The sequence below is a fragment of the Trichechus manatus genome, unplaced genomic scaffold, assembly GCF_000243295.1.
Source record: "Trichechus manatus latirostris isolate Lorelei unplaced genomic scaffold, TriManLat1.0 scaffold00019, whole genome shotgun sequence".
NCBI classification, from domain to species: Eukaryota; Metazoa; Chordata; class Mammalia; order Sirenia; family Trichechidae; genus Trichechus; species Trichechus manatus.
The window spans coordinates 14,947,596-14,973,909 of record NW_004443955.1 but is presented as its reverse complement, the minus strand read 5'-3'; the positions used below and the strand labels follow the sequence as shown (position 1 = coordinate 14,973,909).

At 46.4% G+C, this 26,314-nt stretch overlaps 1 protein-coding gene across 1 annotated transcript in view; it reads right to left on the bottom strand.

Moving 5' to 3' along the window:
* The window catches only part of LOC101355333 (insulin-like growth factor 1 receptor), a 79,792-nt gene that overhangs the window by 33,789 nt on the left and 19,689 nt on the right, over positions 1 to 26,314 (bottom strand). The window contains exons 4-11 of the mRNA XM_023727875.1: positions 19,993 to 20,207; positions 17,553 to 17,679; positions 15,785 to 16,023; positions 11,104 to 11,271; positions 10,719 to 10,923; positions 6,184 to 6,467; positions 5,062 to 5,198; positions 4,196 to 4,355 (exon numbers count right to left, since the gene is read on the bottom strand). Coding sequence (XP_023583643.1) covers positions 4,196 to 4,355; positions 5,062 to 5,198; positions 6,184 to 6,467; positions 10,719 to 10,923; positions 11,104 to 11,271; positions 15,785 to 16,023; positions 17,553 to 17,679; positions 19,993 to 20,207 — 1,535 coding nt within the window. The remainder of the gene's footprint in view (positions 1 to 4,195; positions 4,356 to 5,061; positions 5,199 to 6,183; positions 6,468 to 10,718; positions 10,924 to 11,103; positions 11,272 to 15,784; positions 16,024 to 17,552; positions 17,680 to 19,992; positions 20,208 to 26,314) is intronic.

The window sequence follows — 26,314 nt, the reverse complement described above, 5'->3', positions numbered from 1 at the left end:
GGTGGAATGTGGAGGGCATTATGCTGAGTGAGTTTATCAGTCACAGAAGGACAAATATTGTATAAGACCACTATTATAAGAACTCAAGAAAAGGTTTAAACACAGAAGACAATATTCTTTAATGGTTACAAGGGAGCATGAGGGTTATTCACTAATTAGATAGTAGATAAGTATTATCTTAGGTGAAGGGAAAGACAGCACACACTACATGGGAAGTCAGCACAACTGGACTAAACCAAAGCTAAGCAATTTCCTGAATACAATCAAACACTTTGAGGGACAGAGTAACAGGGGTAGGGATCTGGGGACCATGCTTTCAGGGGACATCTAGGTCAACTGGCATAACAAAGCTTACTAAGAAAATGCTCTGCATTCTACTTTGGTGAGTTGCATCTGGGGTCTTAAAAGCTTGCAAGTGGCCATGTAAGATGCATCAATTGATCCCAACCATCTGGAGTAAAGGAGAAGGGAGTAAAAGACACAAGGAAAGTATTAGCCCAAGACACAGAAAGAGCCACATAAACCAGAGACTTCATCAGCCTCAGACAGAACTAGATGGTGCCTGGCTACCACCAATGACCACCCTGACAGGGAACACAAGAGAGAGTCCCGGATGGAGGGGCAGAAAGGTGGGGTGCAGAACTCAAATTCTAGTAAGAAGACCAGACTTAATGGTCTGACTGAGACTGGAGGAACTCCGGAACGCATGGCCCCTGGATTCTCTATCAGCCCAGAAATTAAACAATTTCTGAGGCCAACTCTTCAGACAGGGATTGGACTGGTCTGTGGGAAATAAAGGGATACTTGTGAGAAGTGTGCCTCTTAGCTCAAGTAGATACAAGAGACTAAATGGGCAGCTTCTGTCCAGAGGTGAGATGGGAAGGCAGAGAGGGTTAGGAGCTGGTTGAATGGACACGGGAAATACAGGGTGGAAAGGAGGAGTGTGCTGTCACAGTATGGGGAGAGCAATTAGGGTCACATAACAATGTACGTATAAATTTTTGTATGGGAGACTAACTTGAAATGTAAACTTCATCTAAACTACAACAATAAAAAAAAAAGAAAAAGAAAAAGGGGGGTTGGAAAGAAAGAAGAGTTAGGGATGCCTGTGAAGTTCCAGGCTTTAGTGAAGAGTGGATTATGGGGATCATTAACTCAGCTAAGGAACAAAGAAGAAGAGAGAGACGTTTTGAGGGCAGCGACCGTGATTTAGTTTTGTGCATGAGGAATTTGAGGGACATCCTATGGGACATCCAAGTAGAGATATTTAAGTAGAAACGGGCTTGAAACTCATTGGAGACCAAGTTACATCTATTTTAAGTCATCCATTGATGAGTATTCTGCCACTACAAGCTATCATTATTTTTAAAGGCCATTAAAGCTATTTTTATTTTTAAATTAAAAGTATTTTTATTAAACATCTCTCAAAATAGATGCAGGCTCCTGTTTTCCAATTCCTGAAAATACCCACAAGTTATCATTGCCATTGGGAAGCTAGCAGATATTTCTTTTTGCCCCTGAGAACTATTTCTTGTATTTCTATCACTTATACTACCGGTCAGGTTGTACTGTGTTCTTTTTGAAAGTCACATTTCAACAGGGACATGGAGAAACTGGAACACATCCAGAGAAGAAGAACAAAATGATTAAATGGCTAGAAAATTGGTCTATGAGATTCAACTACAAGAGAAGGCCAGAAGACCTATGATTATTTAGTCTGAAGAAGAGATGTCTGAAGGGTAATTTAATAGTATTCAAGCCCATGAAGGGTTTCTAAAAGGAGAGCAGTTGCCAGAGAGCTTCCAAAGCTTCCACCTCCTCTGAGAATTAAACAAGAGGAAATGAGACTAAACTGTACCAGGAGACAGTCTTGTTTGACATGAGGAAAAACTTCCTGACAGCAAAGCAGACATGCCGATTTAATTTCCTCATGGTGCATGCCAATGCCAACTTCTGCTGGAAAAATTCCATCAGAGGGGCTCTTGGATTTCCCATTGGCATACTAGCACTCACATGGTTAAAAAGGGAGCAGCAACAGAAGATGCTACCTCCGAAGATAAGCTGAGTTTACTTGACCCCAGAAGCCAAGCCTGCTATTTCAAAGAACATAGCCCGAAGACAAGACCCCCAAACCCAGGCCCTACTGCTAGAAGACTGACACCCAGAGCGAGATGGCAAAGAAAAAGTAAGCCATTACTCTGGGTGGGGCTGTGTGAATACTGTGATCATTTCAGGCACTAGAGTAGGCCCACTGGTGAGACTAGGTTAAGTGGACTAAATGGAAGAATTCAGGCTATTTTAATACGTGAATTACCTGCCTAAGACATGTGGGGTAAAGAATTTAGCTTAACCCAAAGTAAGGTGGCCTTTTACCTTGGTGCCTGAGAAATAATCCTGGGAGTAACTGAAGTATTTTTAATAACCTCCAGACCAGACCTGAAGATGTGTGCTAACAAGCAGAGGCTGGCCATACCAAAAAAGACTCACCTTAGAGGCCAATTATCAACTAACTTCAGTAGTCATGATTTAGCCCATCATGCATATGTTACGAGGCTCGTTCATGACTGGCTGATAGAAGCTCTGAACACGGAGGATGGAAGAGCTTCCTGGTTGGTGAAGGGTGGGTGATTTGCCCTCTTTGAGGCACAGAAGCTCTGCTTTGGGAACCCTCCCAGACCTCACCCATGCGTCTCTCCCTTATGATGATCCTGATCTGTATCCTTTTACTATAATAGATCTATAATCTAAGTATAGTACTTTCTGTGAGTTCTGTGAGTTGTTCCAGTGAATTAGGAACCCAAAGAAGAAGGAGGAGCCAGCAGGTGAAAGCGAGGGTGTCATGGGGACTCCTGAGCTTGCGGCTAGTGTCTGCCTATTATGGTAATCTAAAAGGTGGGGTCCTTTTTACCTGTAAGACCTGCCCTAGCTCTGGGGGCCAGTCACAGACAGTGTGCCACATGGGTGGCTGGTGTCAGAAACGATTGAGAGGTGCGAAGCAGGGACTGGACCAATCTCCACATATCGGGGATTGGATTCATACTGATTCTTATCCATGAAGTTATCCATGAAGCACCTGTTTACCAGTATAACCTGAGCCCAGGCACAGTGTCAGGCACATAAAATGTGGCCTCAGAGTTTGCAATTCTACACATGTCTAGCCTTCTCTTGGTATCTGTCACTATTAGGATTTTCAAATATCATGCACTTCTTAGGATATCAGGTGCTGACCAGGTGGAATACTGGATCTGTTAAGTCCTTCTTTTAAGCCAGATTCCAGATCAGAGCAGTACGAATGCAGACACCAGGAAGGACCAGCCCAGTGGGGGCTGTCCAACAGACCCCAAAGTACCATCACTCTGCAAGGGTGGGCATTTTTTGTGGAGAACAGTAGGTAACAGTGTTATGCCAAATTTGACCCCATTATCTAAACATGAAATAATCTAAAAAAATTGGGTTTCTAATAAGAAATAATGAAAACTCAATATGGAAATAATGAGGAATGTATACTTCACCAAGTAAAATGCTAACTCTTCTTGATCAAACAACCAGGATGTGGCCACTGTTGTGCTTATATACTTTGTAAGATTCCGTTTTAGAATGTGAAATTATCATCCAGAATGGTCTTCTAAAAAACATCCATCTTGTCAATGGTTTAAGCATAAACTCCCAACATGACCCAGTCTCTGTACCCATCTGTGAGCACTGTATTTGTATTTTACCAAAAGGAGAAGAATGGGTCAGCCTGAGGTGCTGATATGGAGATTCCCGCCATGGAAGCAGGCTGGACTAGGTGACCCCTAAGGTTTTTTTTCAACCTCTAGGATTCTAAGTCCTACAGTCCAAACCAGCAATGACTGACTAGGCAGAAGAGCTGGTATGGTCAATTCAATACTTCATAAAACAGCTTAGAAATCAATTAAGTTGAAAGCAAACGTCTCTTGCTGACTCTATAGTGGCTGCACCATCTCAAAAGAGGGCACAGGCCTCACCTTGACTGTAAAATGAGGTAGGTGCTCAAAGTTCAGCTTCCCCCAGCCTGAGTATGACCCCCTCCCCCTTAGTGTGACCTTTCAGAATGCTAGCCAACACTGTTTGAACAGAAAATCTGAAAATAAGAAAGCCACAACCCAGGCTTCCTGAATCCCAGCCCAACCTGCTTCTGGCTTTACCACAAAATGCCCTGCAAAAACCTTACCTTTGGTTGGGACATAGAAGAACACAGGTTCTGTCCACGACCCATTCCCAGAAAGGGAAGTGGCCTGAATCCGGGCCGTGTAGTTCCCTGGGTTTAGCCGGTTAAGCTTGGCCCCTCCATACTTCCGGTACTCCTGTCTGGAAACACACTCCCGCTGATCCTGGGGGACGTAAAACACACACGTCAATTCCCCTGACATGTAAAAAACCTGTGCTTCCATCAAAGCTCACTGCACCATGACTCCGTCTACCTGACAGTGAGCCATATCTTCAATCAAAGGGAAGAAAGCAAGTGTTGCAAGACAGTCCTCCAGTAACCTTAAGCACACCCAAGTTTTAACCAAAACTTTTTTGTAAACAAAAAGAACTCTAGAGGGATTAAAAGTTATTAAAACAAATAGCGTATGTGGTAAGGTCATTTTCTGCAATGAAACAGGTATCTACTTGAGGGTAAGACCAAGTCCATCTCCTTGATAAATCAGTTGCCTTGGAGTTGACTCTGACTCATGGTGACTCCCTGTGTGTCAGAGTAGAACTGTGCTCCACCACAGGGTTTTCAATGGCTTGTCCTTTTGGAAGAAGATTACCAGGCTTTCTCCAGAGGACTGCAACTGCCAATCTCTTGGTTAGCAGCCGAGCATGTTAACCATTTATACCACTCAGGGGGCTCCATCTCCTTGCATGCTCCTGTTGTATTCCCCTGAGAATTCTAAAGTTGGAAGAAAGATCTAAACTCTCATTGATTTACCATATTAATTTATTTTTTTAAGTCTTAGTTAGCCAGGATGTAAGCTGTGTTGTAATGTAATATATGCCATAAACTGTGAGAGACACACACCCAAACCTGGACTATTGCTCCAGTCTTACCTCGACTTGTGATCCATATTTTATTTCATACATTAGTATCAATCCATTGGGATTCTCAGGTTCTGGCCACTTTAGAAAGATGGAGTTTTCAGGCCTTGACTCCCAGGTCACTGGCCCAGGAATGTCATCTGCTCCTTCTGTAAAGCAATTTACATAAGTGAGAAAGCCAGATTCGGGTCCCCAAGAAGGGAGACCAACACTGGGCTAACCCGTGCGAACCGGATGCTCACGTACAGCAATCTCTCTCTCTTTCTCTGTGTATGTATGTACCTGTATCTACATATCTTACTGGTTCTGTTTCTCTAGAGAACACGAAGACAGGAGTGATGGTCACTCTGAGTCAAACCAGTTTTCCTGGGGATTTCACTATATCTGTGAGAATTCAGGAAAGGCCAGACTAACCTACCTGTGCACAAATAGGGAAATGGACAGGTGAATGCACTACGTGAACCAAGGAGAACAAGGAAAGCTGACCTTGGAGGTGAGCTCACTGCTCTTAAGTACTTTCTATGGAGAGCATGGCACAGGAGCAATGTCACTGTGAGAGCAATGTCACCACAGGAACAGTGACCACGGGAGCAATGCCACCACAGAAGCAATGCCACCAGAGAAGTAATGTCACCACAGAAGCAATGCCACCACGGGAGCAGTGTCACCACAAGAACAATGTCACCACAGAAGCAATATCACCACGGGAGCAATGTCACCACAGGAACAATGTCGCCACAGGAGCAATGTCACCAGAGGAGCAATGCCATCACAGGAACAATGCCACCACAGAAGTAATGTCACCACAGGAGCAATGCCACCACAGAAGTAATGTTACCACAGGAGCAATGTCACCAAAGGAACAATGTTACCGTGAAAGCAATGTCACCACAGGAGCAATGTCACCGTGAGAGCAATGTCACAACAAGAGCAAAACCAGCACAAGAGCAGAGGGTATGGTCCCTGGGCTGCTGGTTTACCGTGCTGCCTACCAACGATCACACATTTGTTAGCAAGCAGGACTGAGACTGTGTCATTGCCCTGGGTGTCAGCCTCTGTGTCCACACAACGCTATCTTCCCCACTGTGAGGCTGTGAGAGAGGCAGGAGCGGGGCAAGCTGGATCATGCCATACCTGCTGGCATGGTCCTTGCAAAGACGAAGTTGGAGGCGCTGCAGCCCAGCTTCTCAGCCTCATGATTGCAGCTGTGAATATCGATGCGGTACAAAGTGAAAGGCCGCAGGTTTGAAATGACGGTTCTCTCCTTGTTATCCACTCTGCTCTCAAAGAAGGGGAACTCTGTCTCCAGCTCTTCTGGGTCTGTGACGTTGTAGGTATCTGCCATCGTGGTGTTCCTGCTCCGGCTGGACGTGGTGGTGTTGGCAACTTGCGTGACATCCCTCCGCTTCCTCTCAGGTCTGCAAGAAAAAGGGAAACTGGGCTCTTAAGTGCTTCTATCTCTTTTGCCTTTTCTGTGACTTGGAAAGGAGTAACAGAGAGAAAAGAGGGCAGCTGACTACCAGCAGGCTTCTTGCTGTCCCTTATTTGTCTAGAAGGGAAAATCCTGGAAGGGGGAAGCAGGGCGTCTGGGGAAAGCGCCTCTAGCTCACAGTCTGCTCAGCCTACACAAAAACAGTCACCACCTCTGGGCAGTGACGTGCCAGGCCCCCACTACAGCATAAACTGGCCAGGGCAGGGCGATGTCCCAACACAGATATGCCCACTCCAACAGGCAGAAAACTCCAAGGTCAGGGCATGTGCCCATGCCTGAGTACACTCATGTTCACAATTTTAGGGAGCAGGAGCGGGGTTAGGAAATGAAGCTGATAATCTACCCATCCTCACACCCTAGAAGCCAGCCAACCCTCCTGGAAGGGAAGAACTTAAGACACCACATTTATTGCTAGGGAGACCTTTTTTTTAATGCATACCATAATTAATTTCTTGCCTTCCCTTAAATCAACACAACACACATACCCACTTGCATCTGTAAGTAAGAAGTTGCTTAGGTTTAATCCTCTGCAAAATAATACTGGGTGAAAACTTCTCTGCCATTTAACTGGGATGATACCATTAAGTCCACTCGATAGTTTACTGATTTATTTATGAACACCACACTTCTGGGGACTGCATAGCTGTTACTGTTGACACCGAGTCAAGGACTGGGGACGAAGAGAACACAGAATATCAAGCAGGAAGACAAACTCTGGGGTAAACAGAATGGCCCTTAAGTAATCTTTTGTAAACAGCTACATTGCCAAATGGGGTGTCCAACAGCAAGCAGTACAACCAACTTCCCTCACTCCCACTCCATGATACCACCTACTGTTATTGGAAAGTCTTTCACTTCTCAAAGTCTGTCCGTGTTTCAGCTAGTTAAACCAAACTATGTGACTTAAAAAATAAAGGAAGCAGTAAATGAAAGGCATTCACCACCAAAATTCAATGTCACAGAGCAACCTGCCAAACTCTAGCTTCCATTCTACTTGAAAACAGAGTGGGTGTATCGTACAACGTATAACGTACTAAATCTAACGTAACTGGTTCTAGACTCAAAATGTTCTTGGAATGAGTGCAAGAAATAAAAACCATTTCTGGACAATTTCACAGTGAGACAGAGAGCCCTCCGCTGTGACTCAGTCATCATGTCATCTGCACCCTCCTTTTCCCCAGGGACTCGTGGGGGCTTCAGACTGTAAGAGAAAAACGAGCACTCTGATGTGTTCTCCCCAGCCCCTCCCATGACTGTCTGTACTGTTTCTATCAGTCAGCAGTCCATAACTTACAGTTCCCCTCTGTCCAACTGCCATCGAGTCAACTCCGACTTGTAGCAACCCTGTAAGAACAGAGTAGAACTGCCCCATAGGGTTTCCAAGGAGCGGCTGGTAGATTTCAACTGCCAACCTTTTGGTTAGCGGCCGAGCTCTTAACCACTGTGCCACCAGAGCTCCAGTCCCCTCTGTAGGAGGCATAAAATAAAGCAAATATTAAGCTATAAAATTGTGGCCTCTGACAATGGAGCAAAATATGGTATTTATATACATCAAATAAAAAGAGATAGTAGCAAGCTGAGCTTGTCTTAAAAAAAAACAAACCAAACCCATGCCGTCAAGTCAACTCTGATTCATGGCGACCCCACGTGTTACAGAGTAGAACTGCTCCATAGGGTTTTCTTGGCTGTGATCTTTATGGAAACAGATCACCAGGTCTTCTGTGGTGCCGCTGGGTGGGTTTGAACCAATTACTTTCAAGTCAGTAGACGAGTGCAAATCATGGGCGCCACCCAGGCACCTTTAGAACTTGTCGTAGGTGAGTGAAAGTCAGCACCACAAGAATGGATGAAAACTTTCACCAAGGGGAAGATGGCACAGAGGAAGCTTCTGAACCCAACGGCACTAACAGTGCATAAATCCTATGTATACGTCATCCACAAGTTTGCCTCCACATCGCTTCATCTAAGGTTTTATATCTGATGAGAAAAAAGCTTTATTGTCTTGTAACTACAAACTGAAAGCGATTAAAACCTTTCCAACGCCTCTGACCCTGAGGACTCACAACCCTAAAGCTCTGGCAGGTTGGTGGCACAACACATCGAGGTAACCAAACAGCCTTGAAGATGAAAAAGCAGCCGAGTTTCTGGCCAGCCTGTCTGGGACACTCTAACCTCATCCCCTGCTGTAGCAAGAGGCACCACCACCAATGAGCCCTCTGCTTACCTGGGGGGAGTGGACTGTGTTAGCAGGCAACGCAATGAAGGCGAAAGAGCTTTGGTGTGTGGGAATTTAGGGCCAAGCCCCACAGTGACTGTGAATTAATTAGGGTCTTGAAGAGGTCACCACACCTGTCAATTCCAGTTTTCAAACATCTTTGAGCCCTTTTTCCAGTTCTAGAACTTTCTAAGTCTAGGAACCACACATAAAATCCACAATACCTGGGCTAAAATTTAAACTAAAACCCCAAAACACAAACTGTTTCTGCAGAGTTGATTCTGACTCATGGTGACCTCAGGTGTTACCGAGCAGAAGTGCTCCATGGAGGTTTTTTTTTTACTGTAATCTTAACGAAAGCAGATCAGCAGGCCTTTCTTCCATGGCACCAATGAGTAGGTTTGAACTGCCAATCTTTAGGTTAGTAGTCAAGTGCAATCTGGTTTGTGCCCCCCCAGGGACATCGGCCCCTAAACTACCAACAGGCTGGAGACACAGACATCAAAGCCTGATGAACCCAGTGGATTCTATGCCCTCGGAGTCCTACTGGTTTCAACTGCTCGGAAGGAAAGAAGGGGAAGACAGCTACTACACAGTGAAAAGATCAATTCAGAAAAAGAAAATATCATCTTCTGTTTTAAAATGTCTTCTTTTACTGACTTTTCAAAGTAAGATTACTATCTTTAACCATTACACAAATTTCAGAAAGGTCACCTGACCCCCCTCCCCAAAAAAAAAAAAAGCAACCAAACCAAAAACATCTTAAAATCCAGGTTATTACAACTTAAGAAAGCCTTTAAGGGCAAAGTAAGTACAGAGTAAACGGCTGCTACAGGCTTGTAGGGAGACCCTGGGTGCAAATGGTTAACTGCTAACCAAAAGGTTGGAGGTCTGAGTCCACCGAGAGGTGCCTCAAAAGAAAGGCTTGGCAATCTACTACTGAAAAATCAGCCACTGAAAACCCTATGGAGCACAGTTCTACTCTGACACACACGGGGTTTCCATGAATCAGAATCTCCTGGTTTTTACTGGTACAGCCTCCTTGGGCCCTCTCAGGATGAGCTGTGGTGAGCAGGAGGGGCAATCACAGCGGAAGAGAAGATGGCCAGGCGGCAGCATGCTGGAGGCCACTGGCTCTTCTGGCACTTGGGGACGGTGGAACTGGGAGCTCATAGGTACAACGCTGGGTTTGAATTGAGCGCCTCTGACTATGCTGAGGGCTGAGCCTGTTTCCAATCTCTGGACTATGATCTTTCGAGAAGAAGAGGGAGCCATGGGCCACTACCCCATTCATCATCTGCCTTCCCAGACAGAGCTGGGCTGCTCTGTGAACTTGCCCCACTTCTATCCCCACGTGGCAGACACTGAGACTGAAAACGGTGGCAGATAGAGTCCCCGGAGGCAGGAGCTGCTTTGCTTTGATAGGCTGCCTTCTACCCTGCTCCCCAACTTGAAGTTGGGGCCCTTTTCAAAACTTACCCGGATTTTTTCTCTCTTCCTTCACCCTTTCTCTGCCAAGATGAGGCGGCAGAGAGAAACGGCAAGGGCAGACACAGGCTCAGATCTCTGCTCGTCCACTCACTGGTTTCCAGGAGCGAGGGCAGCAATTTAGGCTCTCCATGGGTGTGGGCAGGAATTTAGGCTCTCTGGCTGTTTTCCTGCCTCTGCAATGGCGAGCGGCTGGCCCTCTGCAGGTGGCTGTGTAACCGAGAGGCAGCAGTACCTCTCAGGCCAGTGACCCCAGTAACAGGTGCCCTGACCCCCTTCCCTTCAGGGCTAAGTGGCTTTCACAGTAACTCCAGGTGACCAAATCGATGTGCTATTCTGTGACTCCCTCTTCTGCCTGTAACTATTCACCTGAAACTACTCATGGGGTGGGTAAGGGGGCAGGGAGGAGGAAGGTAGCAAAGGAACCCACCCGTGAAGCACCCGTCTAAAAGCTTTCTCAGAGCCTAATCGCACCTGGGCACGAAGATGGAATTGTGCAGGAAATTCTCGAAGACTTTCCGGTACTCGGCCTCCTCCTTCTCGGCCTGCTTCTCGGCCTCAGTTTTGGGGCAGGCACAGCAAGGCCCTTTCTCTCCACCACACACCTCGGTCTTGGGATTCTCCGTCACCTCCTCAACATCAATGGTGCCGTCGGCATACTTCCTGATGGGGATTTTGTCTTCTCGGAAAAGAGAAGGCAGAACGAGAGTAGTCATACATGTTTGTGAGGAAAAATAACAGCTCTCAGCACCTTTACTGGAGAATTGAGCTGGTTTCAAACTGAGGCTTTCAGTGGTTACCTGATACTCTTAACATCGGGGCTGTGAAATTCTCGAGCACTGGGGGTGAGCATCCTTACCTTTGGAGCAGTAATTGTGCCGGTAAAGGTAACTGTCCTGGGGCTGCCGCTGCCACCTCACGATGTAGTAGCTCAGGTTACCATTTGGCAGGGAGGGCGGGTTCCACTTCACAATCAGCTGAGAAGAGGAGTTTGATGCTGAAAGAACATCCAGGGGAATTGAAGGAACTGGCAAGAGGAATGAAGTGCATTTCAGAAAATGGAATGAATCTGAACTCCAGGCTGTCAGCCTGGCCTGTTAACCCTCACACCACTTGACACATGTCTCCCTAAAGCCAGCTGGCCCTATGAGTCACAGCTGGCTTTACTAAATGAATAAAACCCCAAACAACATAACTGAGGGATGAGAAGAAAAATTCTGAACCATTAAAATTTTTGTATTCACGTCTTATTTCAGTCTCAAAGTCCACAGCACTAATTTGTTAGGTAAAAACTAGGAAAGCTTGGGCATGTAAATTTGCAAAATGTGTGTGTGGGGGGTGTATGGTGTGTGTTTGCATGTGTGTGTGTACAGAGTGTATGTCCACTGGCTATGTGGTACGTGTGTGGTGTGTATGTGTGGGGTGGGTATGTGTGCGTGCAGAAAAAGGTTGTTCTTCATTATAAGAATTTTCTTTCTGAGATGTTATTTTTGGAATGAGAAATACACTGCCATTAACGTTACAGGGGATAACTGAAGTTTCGTTAAGTTAAAAAATTTTTTGTATGAAGTGAAGACTTTTCATGGTTTTTTAGTGACACTCAATGCAAACTAACAAGAAGCTACAAGTTTGACCTGAACAAGATCACAATGAACGTGAAAACTGAAATAGTGTTAATTTAAATGCCAACATTCTTCCTTATAACATGTCTTCTCAGGGAATCCCTGGGAAAAATAAACATTTCAGAGTTGCAAATGTGAAAGGGTTGTAGGAGCACAACCAGGTGAGAACAGATGACTTAAAACCTACAGCGAACTCAAACATCTCATTTTTCTTATTTATTACAACTGCCATTTTCCAAAACATTTAATTTCAGCAGTTTTAACAAACAGTAAAATTGACTGGCCTGAATGTCATCTGAGATTTTGAATCTCTGATAAAAATGGCAACAAGCCAAAATGTAAGGGGGGCATGCAGAAGGAGCACAAGAGGTGTGCGTGTGTGTGTGCGCGTGCATGTGTATGTGTGTGCGAGAGGAGTAGGGAGGAGAAAGCAATGCAAAGGGCATGGAAATCAACCAATTCTGTAGTCATGCTTGAACGGAATGCTTAATACATGACCATGAAAAGCAGTCTAAAAACTCAGACACACCTAAGCCCTGATTTCAAGCAACAGACTCTACTTCCAGCAAAAGGAATATTGATTTACAGGCAAAGCACCGTCATCTGGTGCAGCTTGACTCCCTACTGCTCCAAATCCACCCCACCGAGCTGACGTGTGTAAAGGGCAAACGCATCCCAAACGAGATGCCGTCGAGATGACTCCGATTCATGGCAACCCCACGCGTGTCAGTGTACCACCATATGCTCCATTAGTGTTTTCAGTGGCTGATTTTTCAGAAGTATCTTGCCAGGCCTTTCTTGCGAGGCACCTCTGGGTGGACTCAAACCTTCAAACTTTCAGTTAATAATCAAGAACATCAACCATTTGCACCATCCAGAAATTCCAAATGCATCCTCTCCCCTCCCCAAAAAACCAAACCCACCGTTGTCGAGTCAATTCCGACTCAGAGTGACCCCATAGAGTTTCCAAGGCTGTAAATTTCTATGGAAGCAGACTGCCACATCTTTCTCCTGTGGAGCTGCTGGTGGCTTTGAGCCACCAACCTTTTGGTTAGCAGTTGATCACTTTAACCACTGTGCCACCAGGGCTCCTTAAACGCATTCCAGGACTACAGAAATCTTGTTCTTCTTTGGATTTACAAAACAAATGGAAAAAAGCACTACTTTTGATGATTTTTCCAAAGCATAAGAGACACCTTCACTCTAGGCCACTTAAGCAACATTTTCATTCAGTACATTTTTAAAAAACTTAAAAGGGGCAAAAGCTGCTTAAAGGTGCTTTAAAGTATGTAATAGACACAAGGTTTCTAAACACCTTTAAAAATGATACTTTGGGAGAAGATTACGACTAACGCTAGCTTTTTCAGAGTAAACACAACCACTAGATGTTGGCCACATTAAGGTTTCCAAAACTAAGCATTTAAAAAACAAATGGCTTACCCTACATATTTCAATGATGGGTGCCACAAAAAAGCAGAGGCGTACTGGTTCTACTGGTTACTCTCTGTTCTTACCACTTGTAAAAACCCGTTGCTGTCAAGCTGATTCCGACTCATAGCCACCCTACAGGAGAGAACAGAACTGCCCCAGAGAGTTTCCAAGGAGCTCCTGGTGGATTCGAACTGCCGACCTTTTGGTTAGCAGCCGTAGCTCTTAACCACTACACCATCAGCGTTTCCTACCACTTGTGAGGACAGCAGCTAAAATGTAGTGAATTAACTCAATTTATACAGTGCTTGTTTTTCCATCTTTGGGGAAAGGAAGCAGGTTTCTTAAGAATTTGTCATAAGAAAGAAAGATTCCTATTTTTCCCAAACTTGCTACAGTGAATAGATGGGAAGCGTTACTTTCAAATTTTAAGATGAACAGTTTATCCTGTTGCATCTGTGCTTCTGCTACACCACCCCAGCAGCTGTGCGACTACTAACTGATGACTTTTGTGTGGCCTTTCTAGCCATGGTCTTGTAAATCCCACCCAGATGACTGTGTGATAGGGTAACTGTGGCCCACCAAGGGGACTGGTCAATTTTGCCTTAAAAGAGAGCCAATTCCAGAGCAGGGAGGAGGAGCCTACCACCACCAAGGAAGGAGAGACCAGCAGCAGAGATCCAGCAGCAGGAAGACAGTGCAGTGGTCTTCCCTACCCACAGAAAGAGAAAGCTGATGCCTTTGGGCAGAGACTGAGGGCCAGGGAGAGGTGTGCCTGCAAGCACAGCTAGGGGAGAGGCTATCCTGATGGAAGAACTGTATCCTGAGTGTTCCTGAGCCTGAACAGTAACTATTACTTCCCTAATAAACCCAGTAATTGTGAGTATGATCTGTGAGTTCTGTGTGGCCATTGTAATGAATTATCGAACCCAGTAGAAGGTGCTGTGGGTGGGGCAGTTGGTGTCAGAATTGGTAGAGACGGTGGAGAGAGGAGGCGTATCTGATTTCCACCTCAGGAATCAGCCTTGGGCTGTTGATCTTGGTTCTCCTTCCCCTTTGTGGAGTTGGAGGAGGTCAGACACCTCCCCCATGCTGTTTTTACACCAGCCCACCCCCAGGATGGAAAGCTTGTGCCCTTCTTCTTTCTACAAACACTTTATGGTCACTGACAGGACTGAGGCGGGGAGGAAGTGGGCGTGCATGAGCAAAAGTTTTCCCCACAGCCATCTTTCTGTCACCCTTTCTGCCATTTAAACTTATTCTGTGCTACCTTATAGGTGTTTTATAACAGTCTACCCATAACAATGGCTGTGGTCAAAGAACGTTCACCAGTGTCTTTAAAAAACGAAGTACATTGTCCTGTATCAACTTCTAAACTAGTCTTTATATACTTGGAAACTATACACAAATGTTAGTTTTTATTGTTTCCAGATTCTGGAATCGAGAAATGAGGTGGTTTAGAAAATGAAGATAAAGGGACAAGGAGGGACATTTTCATCAGTGAATACTCTGAATATCCACAACATACTATGTCTGTAGTTTTCCACTTCTGTCTATCCCTCGGGAATCGTAGTGACTACGAATGAAGTTGGAAAACCAATGAGCCACGGGAGGTAACAGAACATTGAACATCATGGTTTCAACTCATGGAGGCTGAAATATTTAAAAGGGCTGCGATAGTGAGCTGTGTCCTGGCCAGGCCTTCCCGTGAAATCAACCAAGAACCCAAAGGACCCGGGCTCATTAGCACAGAGCAGACAGAGAGATGACAGAAGATGGAACCAAGTCCAGAAAATGGCATGAAAAGTCCAGAAAATGGCTGTTAGAAGTGGGAAAAAGAATAAGAGAAAGTATTACATATTCCCACCACTCGTCTGCTAGTCTGTCATACTGTGATGGCTTGCATGTTGCTGTGATGCTGGTATTTCATGCTGGTATAGCAACACGGTCACAGTTCTGGGGGTGAGTTTGGAACAGTAGTAAAGTTTCAAGGTTTCAAGCAGAGCTTCCAGACTAGGAAGAAAGGCTTGGAGATCTACTTCAGATAATTAGTCAATGAAAACTTTATGGATCACAACAGAACATTATCTGACTCACTTGCTTTGGACATGTCATCAGGAGGGATCAATCATTACAGGACATCATGTTTGGGGAAACAGAGGGTCAGCGAGGATGTGGGAGACCCTCGGTGAGATGAACTGGCACAAGAGCCACAATGATAAACTTGAACATGTTGGCCATAGTGAGAATGATGCAGGGCTGGACAATATTTGGTCCTGCTGTACGTGGGGTCACCATGATTCGGAATGACTAAGAAGCAGCTAACAACAACATTGCGTATTGACATGGAAGACATATAAAAGACAGAATGGCCCAGGACAAAGAAAGTCAATAGGCACATTTCACTGCTAGCCTACATCCTACAGTAAGCAAGTAAAGTGAGCTAAAGAAGAAGGGCAGGATGTGAGGGCTGGTCTAGTGCCTGGATACCTGACGCATTGGTGCGAATGTATAAGATTTCACTCTTGGCCCCACGGATGTGGTCATTTTCCACCATGGTGAGAGTCACTGCCTTGACGTAAACGGCGTACTGAGTCCAGGGCTTCAGTCCATGCAGTAAAATGCCTGGCTCGATGTCCTTGTTGGTAGGGAGGTCCACGTCTACCATGTTCCAGCTGTTGGAGCCACAGGCGTCCTGCCCATCGTACTCCGTCACGTTTTTAAAGGGGCTGAAACATAGTCAATAAAACTCAGAGAATGTTCCAGAGCACTGACGTCAGAGCTCTCAACAACCTTTCCCAGTGGCCTAGCGTGTCACACTTTCTGTAGTGGGAATTCTAAATAAAACAAATAATCGATTAGATTTTTATAGAAGAACAAAATTAAGCAACGCTACTCCTGGTTTCACCACAGTTACTACCAAATTGAATATCCTGCTTCAGGAAAAGCAAGTTCTGTAGGTACTGGGGTTGATAATCCTGTTCTTTAACAGTATATACAAATGCTATTTTCCTCTCTTTCTACTGTGGTATTTTAAGGTCACTTTTCACCATTAAGAAAAAGCAAGCACAATCAATGCAAACATCATATACTGAAAAAGGGTAACTTTTGGAAAGAAATGACTTCCCCACAGAAAAACAGAAGTAGATTCTAATACCTAATTTTGTCACAAACAATCCTGATGCTTAAGTATCTTACGATAGTCAAATATTTCATTTCCAGATTGTCTCAGAAACTATCATCAGCTCCTCAGTAAAATTACTAGCCAACATTGCCAAAACACTGGTAAGACTATCGAAGACAAAACAGTGTTTTGCACACATGCATGGTTGTTTGGGTAGGGATTCCACATCTATTGGATGAAAGGGCTGACTGCCATTGGTCATGGGCTCCTGAAACAGACATGAACGTAACCTGGCTACCACCATGATGGGGGGTCACGATTGGGTCCCATACATACAAAAACTGAATGCCTAGTAATCCTGAGCCCTCCTCTTCTCCCTGGTTATGATCTTTCCCAGGGCACCAGCTCCAGCAGGGAAAAGGGTACAAGCTGTTGCCGTTGGTGAGTCCTGTCCTGCTCTGCAGAAGCCAAGAACCTCAGGAGAAGACGTACGGCATTAAAATATGGCCTGGGTAAGGGGAAGAATTAAGTAGACTGGGGGAAACACCTGGATACTGGGTACAAAGGAAAGTGAAGGGAGACTAAAAGGAGCTGCAGTCTATTTGGGCAGGAGGATATTATCTCATGGCATGAGAAGAGCCTCCCAGTAGACTTTGGGAGAAGTTATGGAAGGTCCCAGGCACAGTGATTGGTTGGTCTCCACTCCCGTTCCCTTGTCTTGAGGGCTCCCCAGATAGAGCGACAGAAATAAGACGGAGCAACCCACGGGTTACTCAGGGGGCCATGCATTCCGCGGGGGGTTCCTGGAGTAGTGGTGGGGGGCATGAAGGTCGGAACAACATTTCCACCACCACAGTTTGGACTGACCCAATTCTCTGGAAAGCAAGCCTTTGTGTTTATTTTATTCAAACATCTCTAATTATCCACTAAAGTATGAAAGGCCTCGCATTAACACTTTCCCATTTGTGGTGGCAGGACATTAGAGGGTGAAGTGAGGACGCTCGGCACCGTTCTCTCTGGGGCAGCTGACTCTCCGCCTCCTCCATTCAGCTAACGTGAAGGACCATCAGAGGAGTGACTTGACTCATTCCCAGCCCTATCAACAGAATGGCATCACCAAACGCAGAAACTCACGCTTCCTTGTAGTACACGGTGAAGCTGATGAGATCCCTGTAGTCAGGGGGCCGGTAGCGGTGCCAGGTGATAATAATCCGATTCTTCCACGTGGTGGTGGAGGTAAAATGCAGCACATCACTTTCACCTGGGGCAGAGGTACATCCATCAGGGACAATGGTCAATGCCATTTTTCTTCTCGTCTCTCTGAAAAGTCACCTGTCCTGGCACCATTTCCCTCTTCTCCAAGGCTGGTTGTACCCGCTAAGTCCCTTTCCTAAGTGACTTTCTTATTTCTACAAGAACTCATGAATTTTATTATGCAGATATCTTCAAGGGGTTCATTATGTTGCTATCAGACTCTGACTCCTGGCGATCCCGTGGGTCAGAGTAGAACTTTGCTCTATATGGTTTTCAGTGGCTGATGTTTTGGAAGTAGACCACCAGGCCTTTCTTCCAAACTGCCTCTGGGTAGACTCAAACCTCCAACTTTTCAGTCAGCAGCCAAACTCAGTAACCATTTGCTCCACCTAGGGCCTCCTACGTTGGTTTACTGTCGTCAAAACGTACTGGCTACTTGCCCAGGGGATTGGCAGTAGACCTGCTGAGGGTTTCCGAACTTGAAAGAGAAGAGCCACTTCAGTGGACAAGGTGGCCTTATCTTTCTTTCTGGTCCCTGAGATGCTGACTACCCAAGGGGCCCAGGTATGGTGAGAGTAAACCTTTAAGCTGGGCTGAATCTTCTTAGAGATAGAGTGGCACCTATCTTGGAGTTATGGAGCTGTCTGCTCTTGGAAAACCTCTACCAAGGACGGATAATAGTCAAGAGTGCCACAGACGGGATCTTCCCTTCGTCTAAACTGGGTAACAAACTGGAAGGACACAGGAACTTCTTTGAGGCCTCCAGCTAGCACTGACATACAACGAGAAACGGATTCAGCATGGACAAGAACAATTTCCCTTGTGGAACCGTCTTAGGTCTATGGTAGGAAGCCTTCCCAGGTGAGGCCCAGTAGGGAATCTGCCCCCCACCCCAACCCCTCTCCCTGCCCTCTTGTCTCCAGACCAGGTTCAACCTATGATGAGAACCTGGGAAGAACCAGCCAACGGGAGATCCAACTGCCTGTTCTCTTGGAGACCCCAGGCCCTCCTACAAGTTGTCTTCCACTCCCATATTTGCCTGATCCCACTCCACACACAGGGGATGAAGCTGAGAGACTAAGGGCAGCCCCAAACGGGAAGACTCTAGGGTTTCTCTAGGGTTTCATGTGCTTGATGGAGATCAGGAAAATGTTGCAGGGTTCCCAGTGAAATGTTGTTTAGAAAGAAAACCATGACTTTGCTTTTAAAGGAAAACAAGTGGCTGCTGTATTCATGATGTGATAGGTCAGACTGGCTTCCCCTAAGGAGAAAAGCACTTTTAAAATGCACTGATGCATCCACCTTTTGCCATGGTTTGAAAGTGGAGCATACAGGGACTTCAGTGGGTGGGAGAGGGGAGGAGAAAGAGCACTGGGGTCCAGGTTGTAAAGGCGCTCTCCAACTCTGCATTAGATGTCTCTGCTCTAAAATGCTTCTGAGCAATTTGGGTGTCTACCAGGTCAATCCAGACACCAGAAGACCGACCCAAAGCCAAATGCTAACAGTTGTACAGATTCTCCTCCTCTTGGTGTATGTGTGCGCAAATCACCCTTGACTATATAAATTACTCTGTTGTTTCTTTTTTTTATCCTTACTAAAAGCCAATGGAGGAAAGAAAAAAAATTTTTTTAACTCTACACAGGAAAACAGAGCCACAAAAATAAAAAACAACAACAACAACAAAAAACCCAGTTTTATATACAGGGTTAGGAGAGAAGTGTACTTTTATCTTCAGATACAAGAACAGAAGTTGTTTACCTGGTACCAGGTTATACTTATATAAGTTGTATAACCAGTACCAGGCTATAAATTTTAAAAGCACTATCGCCTCAGGGGTGCAGGGTCACTCAACCTTCCTGTGTTGAGGTGAAAATTGTGTCTGAGGGACGGGAACCTGGTGGCTGGTGGCCTGTGTGGGCTGCGTTGGTAGCTGGGCTCCCTCCTGCCCCTTCCCACCAACACTCTAGGTGAGGGCCCACCGAACTCATTCTTAGGACAGGAGGATGCTCGCTCTTGTTTGAAAAATAATCTAACTATATGCCTGTGTGTAAAAAAGACAGTAATTATCTGTATCCTGTCAGCACCCCTTTAAAATCTGAGTAAGAACTTATTTATAAACATTTAGCACTCTCACAGAGAAGCTAAGCAGCATTTGCAAATATAAAGGTGTCATGAATCTGTCCCACTATTGCAGAGGGCTCGTTAAGGTGGCCTTGTGCCACCCCACCTCCACCCCCTCAAGTAAAACCAGGAGGGGAACCCATGAAGGCAGCCGTTTCAGACAGGAGGAGGGTCTGCAGCTGTCATGCCATCCACTCACAAGAGGCTCTTTCTCCATTGTTCCTCGTGTTTATGTCCCCTTTGCTCTGGCGCCCTTTAGTCCCCGTCACTTCCTCCATGCGGTAAATTTCAGAAACGCACAATTTGGGATTAAAAGCAAAGTACATCTTCCCCGCTTTGATTGTCAGGTTGCGGTGGTCCCAGTCCCACAGCTGCTGCAGGTTCTGGTTGTCAAGGACGTAGAAGGAGTAATTCCTAGAAGAACAGAAACGGACCTCAGCACACTTAACCTGTCTGGTGGCCGCCCAAGCCCGCTGGGCCCAGCCCCTCCTCAGCCCTCAGCTGTATAACAGTCCCCTTGCCAAAAACAGACTTCGTTATTAACATTCTAGAAGACTGGAGAATTACTGTGAACAATGGCAACCAAATGATTCAAGGACAGCACGCTGAAATCGATAGTACACTAATTTTATGACCTCTGTTACCAAAAATAATGCTTCCCACGTCGGAGGATGTTACTTGACTCATTCCCTAGAAATGCCTTTGGTTATTTTTCTCAGAGCAGAGAATGTACAATGTGCTTGAAATCGGGACATGGAGAGCAGATACGCTCTGCTACCCAACCAGAACAGCTTACATATTTGCTGCAGAAAGTCTCCCATTATCCTCAGGAGTAAATCCCATCTGTGCCCAATCAGGAGGCTATGACGGAACAGCAGACAGGACAGGACAGAGATGTAGACTCACGGTGCACCAGCCGTGGGCCTGCTCACTCCACCAGCCTCACCCCACCCTGCAAAGGCCCAGCTTCGAGCCCTGGAGAAGGCATAGGGATGAGAAACAGCCCAGGGTGGACAGTCTCTGTGGGCCACCTTTCCAGGCAACAGTCACCCAGTGTCTCATGCAGAGGTCCTCAAAGCTTAGTGTGCACCACATCACCTCGAAAGCGGAGTTTCTGATTCAGCAGGTCTGGGGTGGGTTGAGGATTTGCGCTTCTAGCAAGTTCCCAGGTGATGCTGATGTTGCTGGTCCAGGGACTCGACTTTGAGAACCACTGCTCTAAGGATGCTGAGCACAGGGGCGTTCTGGAGGCCCAAAGCTGACCAGGCAGACCCGGCTCCTGCCCCAGACAGTATACGAGGCAGCAGCACACCCAGGGCCCACCAGGGGGAGATGGAAGCAGGCAGCACCAGAGTAGGCACCCCTGGCTCCCTGGGTACCAGCAGAAGCCCATTCCGGGGAGGTGAGTACACACAGCAGGACTTCTTCCTCTCTGGCTCCCTGGGAAGCAGGGGGGGCAGACTGCAGCCTGAGTCCTCTGTGCGGGAAGTTCTGCTCCCACCTCCTTCAGATCCCCTCCCCCTCCTGCCCCCCAGCCTCAGGGTCTTTCCGTGGCACACTCACACAGTTGGTGCAACACTTAGAACTATTCCTGATTTATGCACAGACCCAACACACAAACACGCAGCACAGAAGGAGTCCAGCCTCTTTACAGAGCCAGGACGGTCAGAACAATATCACCCTCAGTCTTCTCTGCCCTGGAGGACGTGCCCATCAGGACACCTCTCTGGAGAACGTCCTCATCACCCCCCATGCTAGGACCTCTAACCACCTGTCCAACCCTCAGTCTGCACTCATTTAGAATGAAGCACGAGTTCCGGTTAGAATGCTGCCAAGTAGGACATGGCGTTTTTCTGGGAAGTCACAAGGAGTTTCCCTGTCAGACCCGGGGGGCAGAGACAGGATCCAGGAGCAGACGTGCACTGCTAGGCTACACAGGCGCAGGAGAGAGCTCAGTGTGCTCTGACGCCCAGTTTAGTCATTTGTAGGAAGAGAGATTTGAGCAGGTGACATGCGAACCCCCTAATGACCCTAATGCCCAAAAGGAATCACAGAGCTGAGGTAGAATCTGTCCCACCAGCCTGAAGCCCAACACCTCCCAGGCACTGGGTTCTCCACCCACACGTGTGCTGAGTGGCAATGGCAGTGGCGGTGGTAGCAGGGGTGGCAATGGTGGTGGTGGTGGAGGTGGTGGGGAGGGCTGGAGTCCTGCCCGTAAAGGATTCAGTGAACCGACAAGCAAGTCTCCAAAGACAGCTCCTCCAAATCCAACCCAGGCTCCGCACAAACCCATCCTTTAAGTGTCTTCATGTATTAACAGTCACCAAACAGGGTGTTAAGAACTTGCAACTTAAAGTGGTGTCCACATGAATCCAGACACGGTATATGCAACAAAGGCCCTGTGTCCAGGAGGAGGCACTGGGACAGGCATGTCCAGCTCTGTGTCCCTGGGGCAGACCTGTCTAGCTCTCCTCTCTCTCGCTGCCAGGCGGCAGGTGATGTTGCTGCCAGGTAAGGGTGTCAGTACACTCAAAGAACTGAAAAAGGGGGTCAGAGGAGGAAACAGATGCCTCCTATTATACACACATGGGGTCATCATGAGTCAGAGTCAACCCAACGGCATCTAACAACAACATCATCACCAGCCCACATTCATGTCTGCAGAATCCTCCTGGCTCTGAAGGAGACTCTGCAGGACTGACACCACCTTCAATGTGTCTGGCTGCTCCTGGGCACCTGAGTTAGCCTCACGGGACCAAATCTCCTTGTTGGCAAAGAAACCTCTGGGCCAGGAAAACCCATCACCCCATTGCCGTCAAGTCAATTGCGACTCATAGAGACCCTACAGGACAAAGTAGAGCTGCCCCACAGGATTTCCAAGGCCATAAATCTTTATGGAAGCAAACTGCCATATCTTTCCGAACCACCAACCTTTCAGTTAGCAGCTGAGAGCTCATCCACTGCGCCACCAGGGCTCCTTCTGGACCAATTAATCTGGTCAAACTTCTGTCTCTAGCCAGGATGAAGCTCCTCTTAGTGAACTTATTTGACCAGCGGGGGATGAACCCACACCAAAAATGGCTTTCCAGCAACACACCCCTCTCCCCACGGGAGGAAGCCTGAATTATACATGAGGAATGTGATAAATGAATGGCAGGCACCCTGAAACACTGTGTATTTGATTAATCACTTTTGAAAGCAAGATTATCTTTTCATAGTAAACACAAACATTTTTTTACATCAAGAAGGCTGGGAGCCAGGATACCAATATTAATAAAACCCATGCGTTATAGAGGCTGTGAAAGCTAAAGAAAAAGAAAAAGAAGACCCTCGTCAAAATAATCATCAAGCCATTCACGCGCCGTCTGTCAATACTGCTCTTGTGTTTCACACCCCAGCTCAGGCCAGCTCCCCCCAAATTCCTTCTATGGTCAGGTGAGAATGAAGACATGGCCCAAGGACAGAGACTTGTCTACACATCTTCAAAATACACATACCTCAAATTTCCATTGTTTCCAACGGTTATTTAAATAAACGTCTCACTGAATGTGATTTTTGAATTTTTCTAAGTTCACTGCCTTTACATTCAAAAAATATTTTTAAAAAAATCACGTTATTTACCTGCTGTTTTATTTCTATACTTGGGTAGGCCCCATCTGCCAGTCTGTAGAAGGTTCTTCAGGTGCGAGGACACACCTGGATTAGGCTCCGCCTTTGGGAGCAGTTGTGTATCTCCTGGAGGGCATTCGTCTATTATTTGTATCGATATTCTAAATGCCACATATTACACACTTACCTGTCTCACCTCTTGTTTGTCAACACATCATCACCCCACCTGCTCCAACAAAGGGCAGGAAGGACGGGGAAGAAAAGAGTCGTTGTAACTCCTATCGATTTGAATGGTACTTAGAAGACAGTCCGAGGTACAGGGTTCAGAGCAGTACCTTCGGGAATCCAGAGTTCAGGGTTTGGGCCTCAACGCTGCCACTCACTAAGCAATAACTGTAGGGAAAGCCCTGATGTGACTCCTGGGCTGGAGTTTCTCAACTGCAAACTGGAGACAACTCCTGTTCTTCTGGCCTCACAGCCAGTGTGAAGACTTGAATGAGGCAATATAAAAGGATACTGTGAACTTAAAATCACCTCACAGAGGTGTGGGATAATTGCTCTCTGAAGTGTCAAAGTCCCTTGGAACAAAGTCCTGGAGAACAGAAAAGCCCTGATCCCCGACAAAGGGGGCTGAGGCCAAGGTCTCCAGGCTGCAGAGGGGGGAGGGCCATTCCCCTCTTTTCAGCCGATGCAGACATACTGGAGCCCTGACACATTGGGAAAAAATGTGCAAATACACAACCAGTCAGTCATCCCCTTTAACTGCTCAGAGGAGAAATAGCCTCTCTTCATGGCTGTCTCTAGGGGGCATCAGAGCCCAGCATACAGGGCTGCCTCCAGCCTCAGAGGACTCTTCAGGTAGGATCTGGCCTTTGCATAGATGCTCCTTAGGCCAATCTGCAAACGGACTGTTTACATGCATCCAATCCCCCCAAGCCCAGTACTTACGCCACCTTGGGGTTCAGCAAGTCCAACATCACTAAGTTCCTCACTGATACGCAGAAAATGTAACCCCTTCACTGAAGTATGATTTACCTACCAAAACTTTACCTGTTCTAAGTGCACAGTTCCATGAGCTCCTGTAAATTTACACAGCTGTCCACCTATAACCACCCAGTTTTAGAACATGCCCATCACCCCAAAAGTTCCCTCATGCCCATGTGTTGTCAATCCCCGCTCCCACCCACAGCCACCACTGGTCTGCTTTTTGTCTCTATAGTTTTTGCCTTTTCTAGAAATTACATATTAATGAGATCATGTAACATGCATGCAGCCTTTCGTGTCTGGCTCTTTTCACTTGGCACAATGTTTCTGAGGTTCACCCAGGCTGTTACATGTATCAGTAGCTCATTCCTTTCTGTTGTTGAGTAGTATTCCATTGCACGACATTTGGTTTATCCATTCATCTACTGATAGACATTTGGATTGTTCCCAGTGGGTATTTTGGGGAGGAAGGGGGGAAGCAGACTATCATGAATAACACTGCTGTGAACATCCACATACAACTCTTGTGTGGACACATTTTCCCAATCTTAGAGCTGCGAGAAAGTGAAATGAAGCAGAGAGTGTTCCAAGGCCCAGTGGTGGCATCATGAATGCAGAGATGCTTGCGTGAATCTAAGAATTTCCATTCTCCTAACCCACCACTTCCACCTATTTTAGGGCAACAGTCCTCGGTAGCACCAAAGAATTTGAAATTTTGAATCCTTATTTATCTGCTGTTATCAGAAAATAAGGTTTTCTAAATATGGCAATTTTACAGACACCTGAAATACTCTCTTTTATTCAAGCGCTTAAAAATAAGCCATATTATAGAACTCCTATACACCTGGATTATGAAATCCATTCCTTTCTTACACTGCAGAACATCCTTGGTTATCTTACTGTCCAAGGTCATAATCCTGGAAATAAGTCACATTGCCTGAAGTGAGCAACGTCCTCAAGGACAGCCTGGCTGTTTGTGCTCTTCTGGGCAAACCGAAGGCTCCTTGGTGCTGCCTGTGTCCCCGTCTTCACTTGCCACCTGACTCTCTGCTCTGTTGTGATGCTGCCTATATGTGGCCGGTTCTGAAACCAGATTACAAAATCAGCTCATACTGAGTGTGATGTGAAACTAAGCAGGCTCTGAGTGAAACTAGACGGCCCCGTTGCTATTGTTGTTAGCTGCTGTTGAGTTGGCCCCAGACGCATGGTGACCCCACGCACAACGGAACAAAACGTCCAATCCTGTGCCATCTCCATGATGGGTTGTGGATCTGACTCTCCAGATCCATAGGGTCGTCACTGGCTGATTTTCAGAAGTAGATCACCAGGCCTTTCTTCCTAAGTCTGTCTTATGCTGGAAGCTCTGCTGAAACCTGTTCAGCATCACAGCAACACACAAGCCTCCAATGACAGATGGGTGGTAGCTGGGCATGAGGTACACTGGCTGGGAATCAAACCTGGGTCTCTCTCATGAAAGGCGAGAGTCCTATCACTGAATCACCACTGCCTCATTCCTCTGGGTAACACGCTTGAGCCCCATGTTCTGGACCTAACACTAACAGCCTGGGCTGCTCAGGAGACTTCTTGAGGTGGGTCCTAGTTACACGCTGGAAAGCAGAGGTTGTCAGGTGAGTGAAGGATCTCCGCACTTTGAATTTTTTTGCTCTCCATCCAAACAAAAGGCAAAAAACTTTTGTCCTATTGAACCTATTTTCATCCCGTTTATGTCCTCACTGGCTGTAACAGAGGTTCAAGAAAAACGGCACACTGAAGATGGTACTGTGACAAGAAAATATTTACTTAGGGAAAAAAAATGAGAAGAAGAAATAAAGCAGTGGTTCCCAAGCTTTCCTGCACACTGAAACCACGTAGAAATCTTTAAAAAGAGAGACTGATGCCTGGGTCCCACCCCTGGGCATTCTGATTGG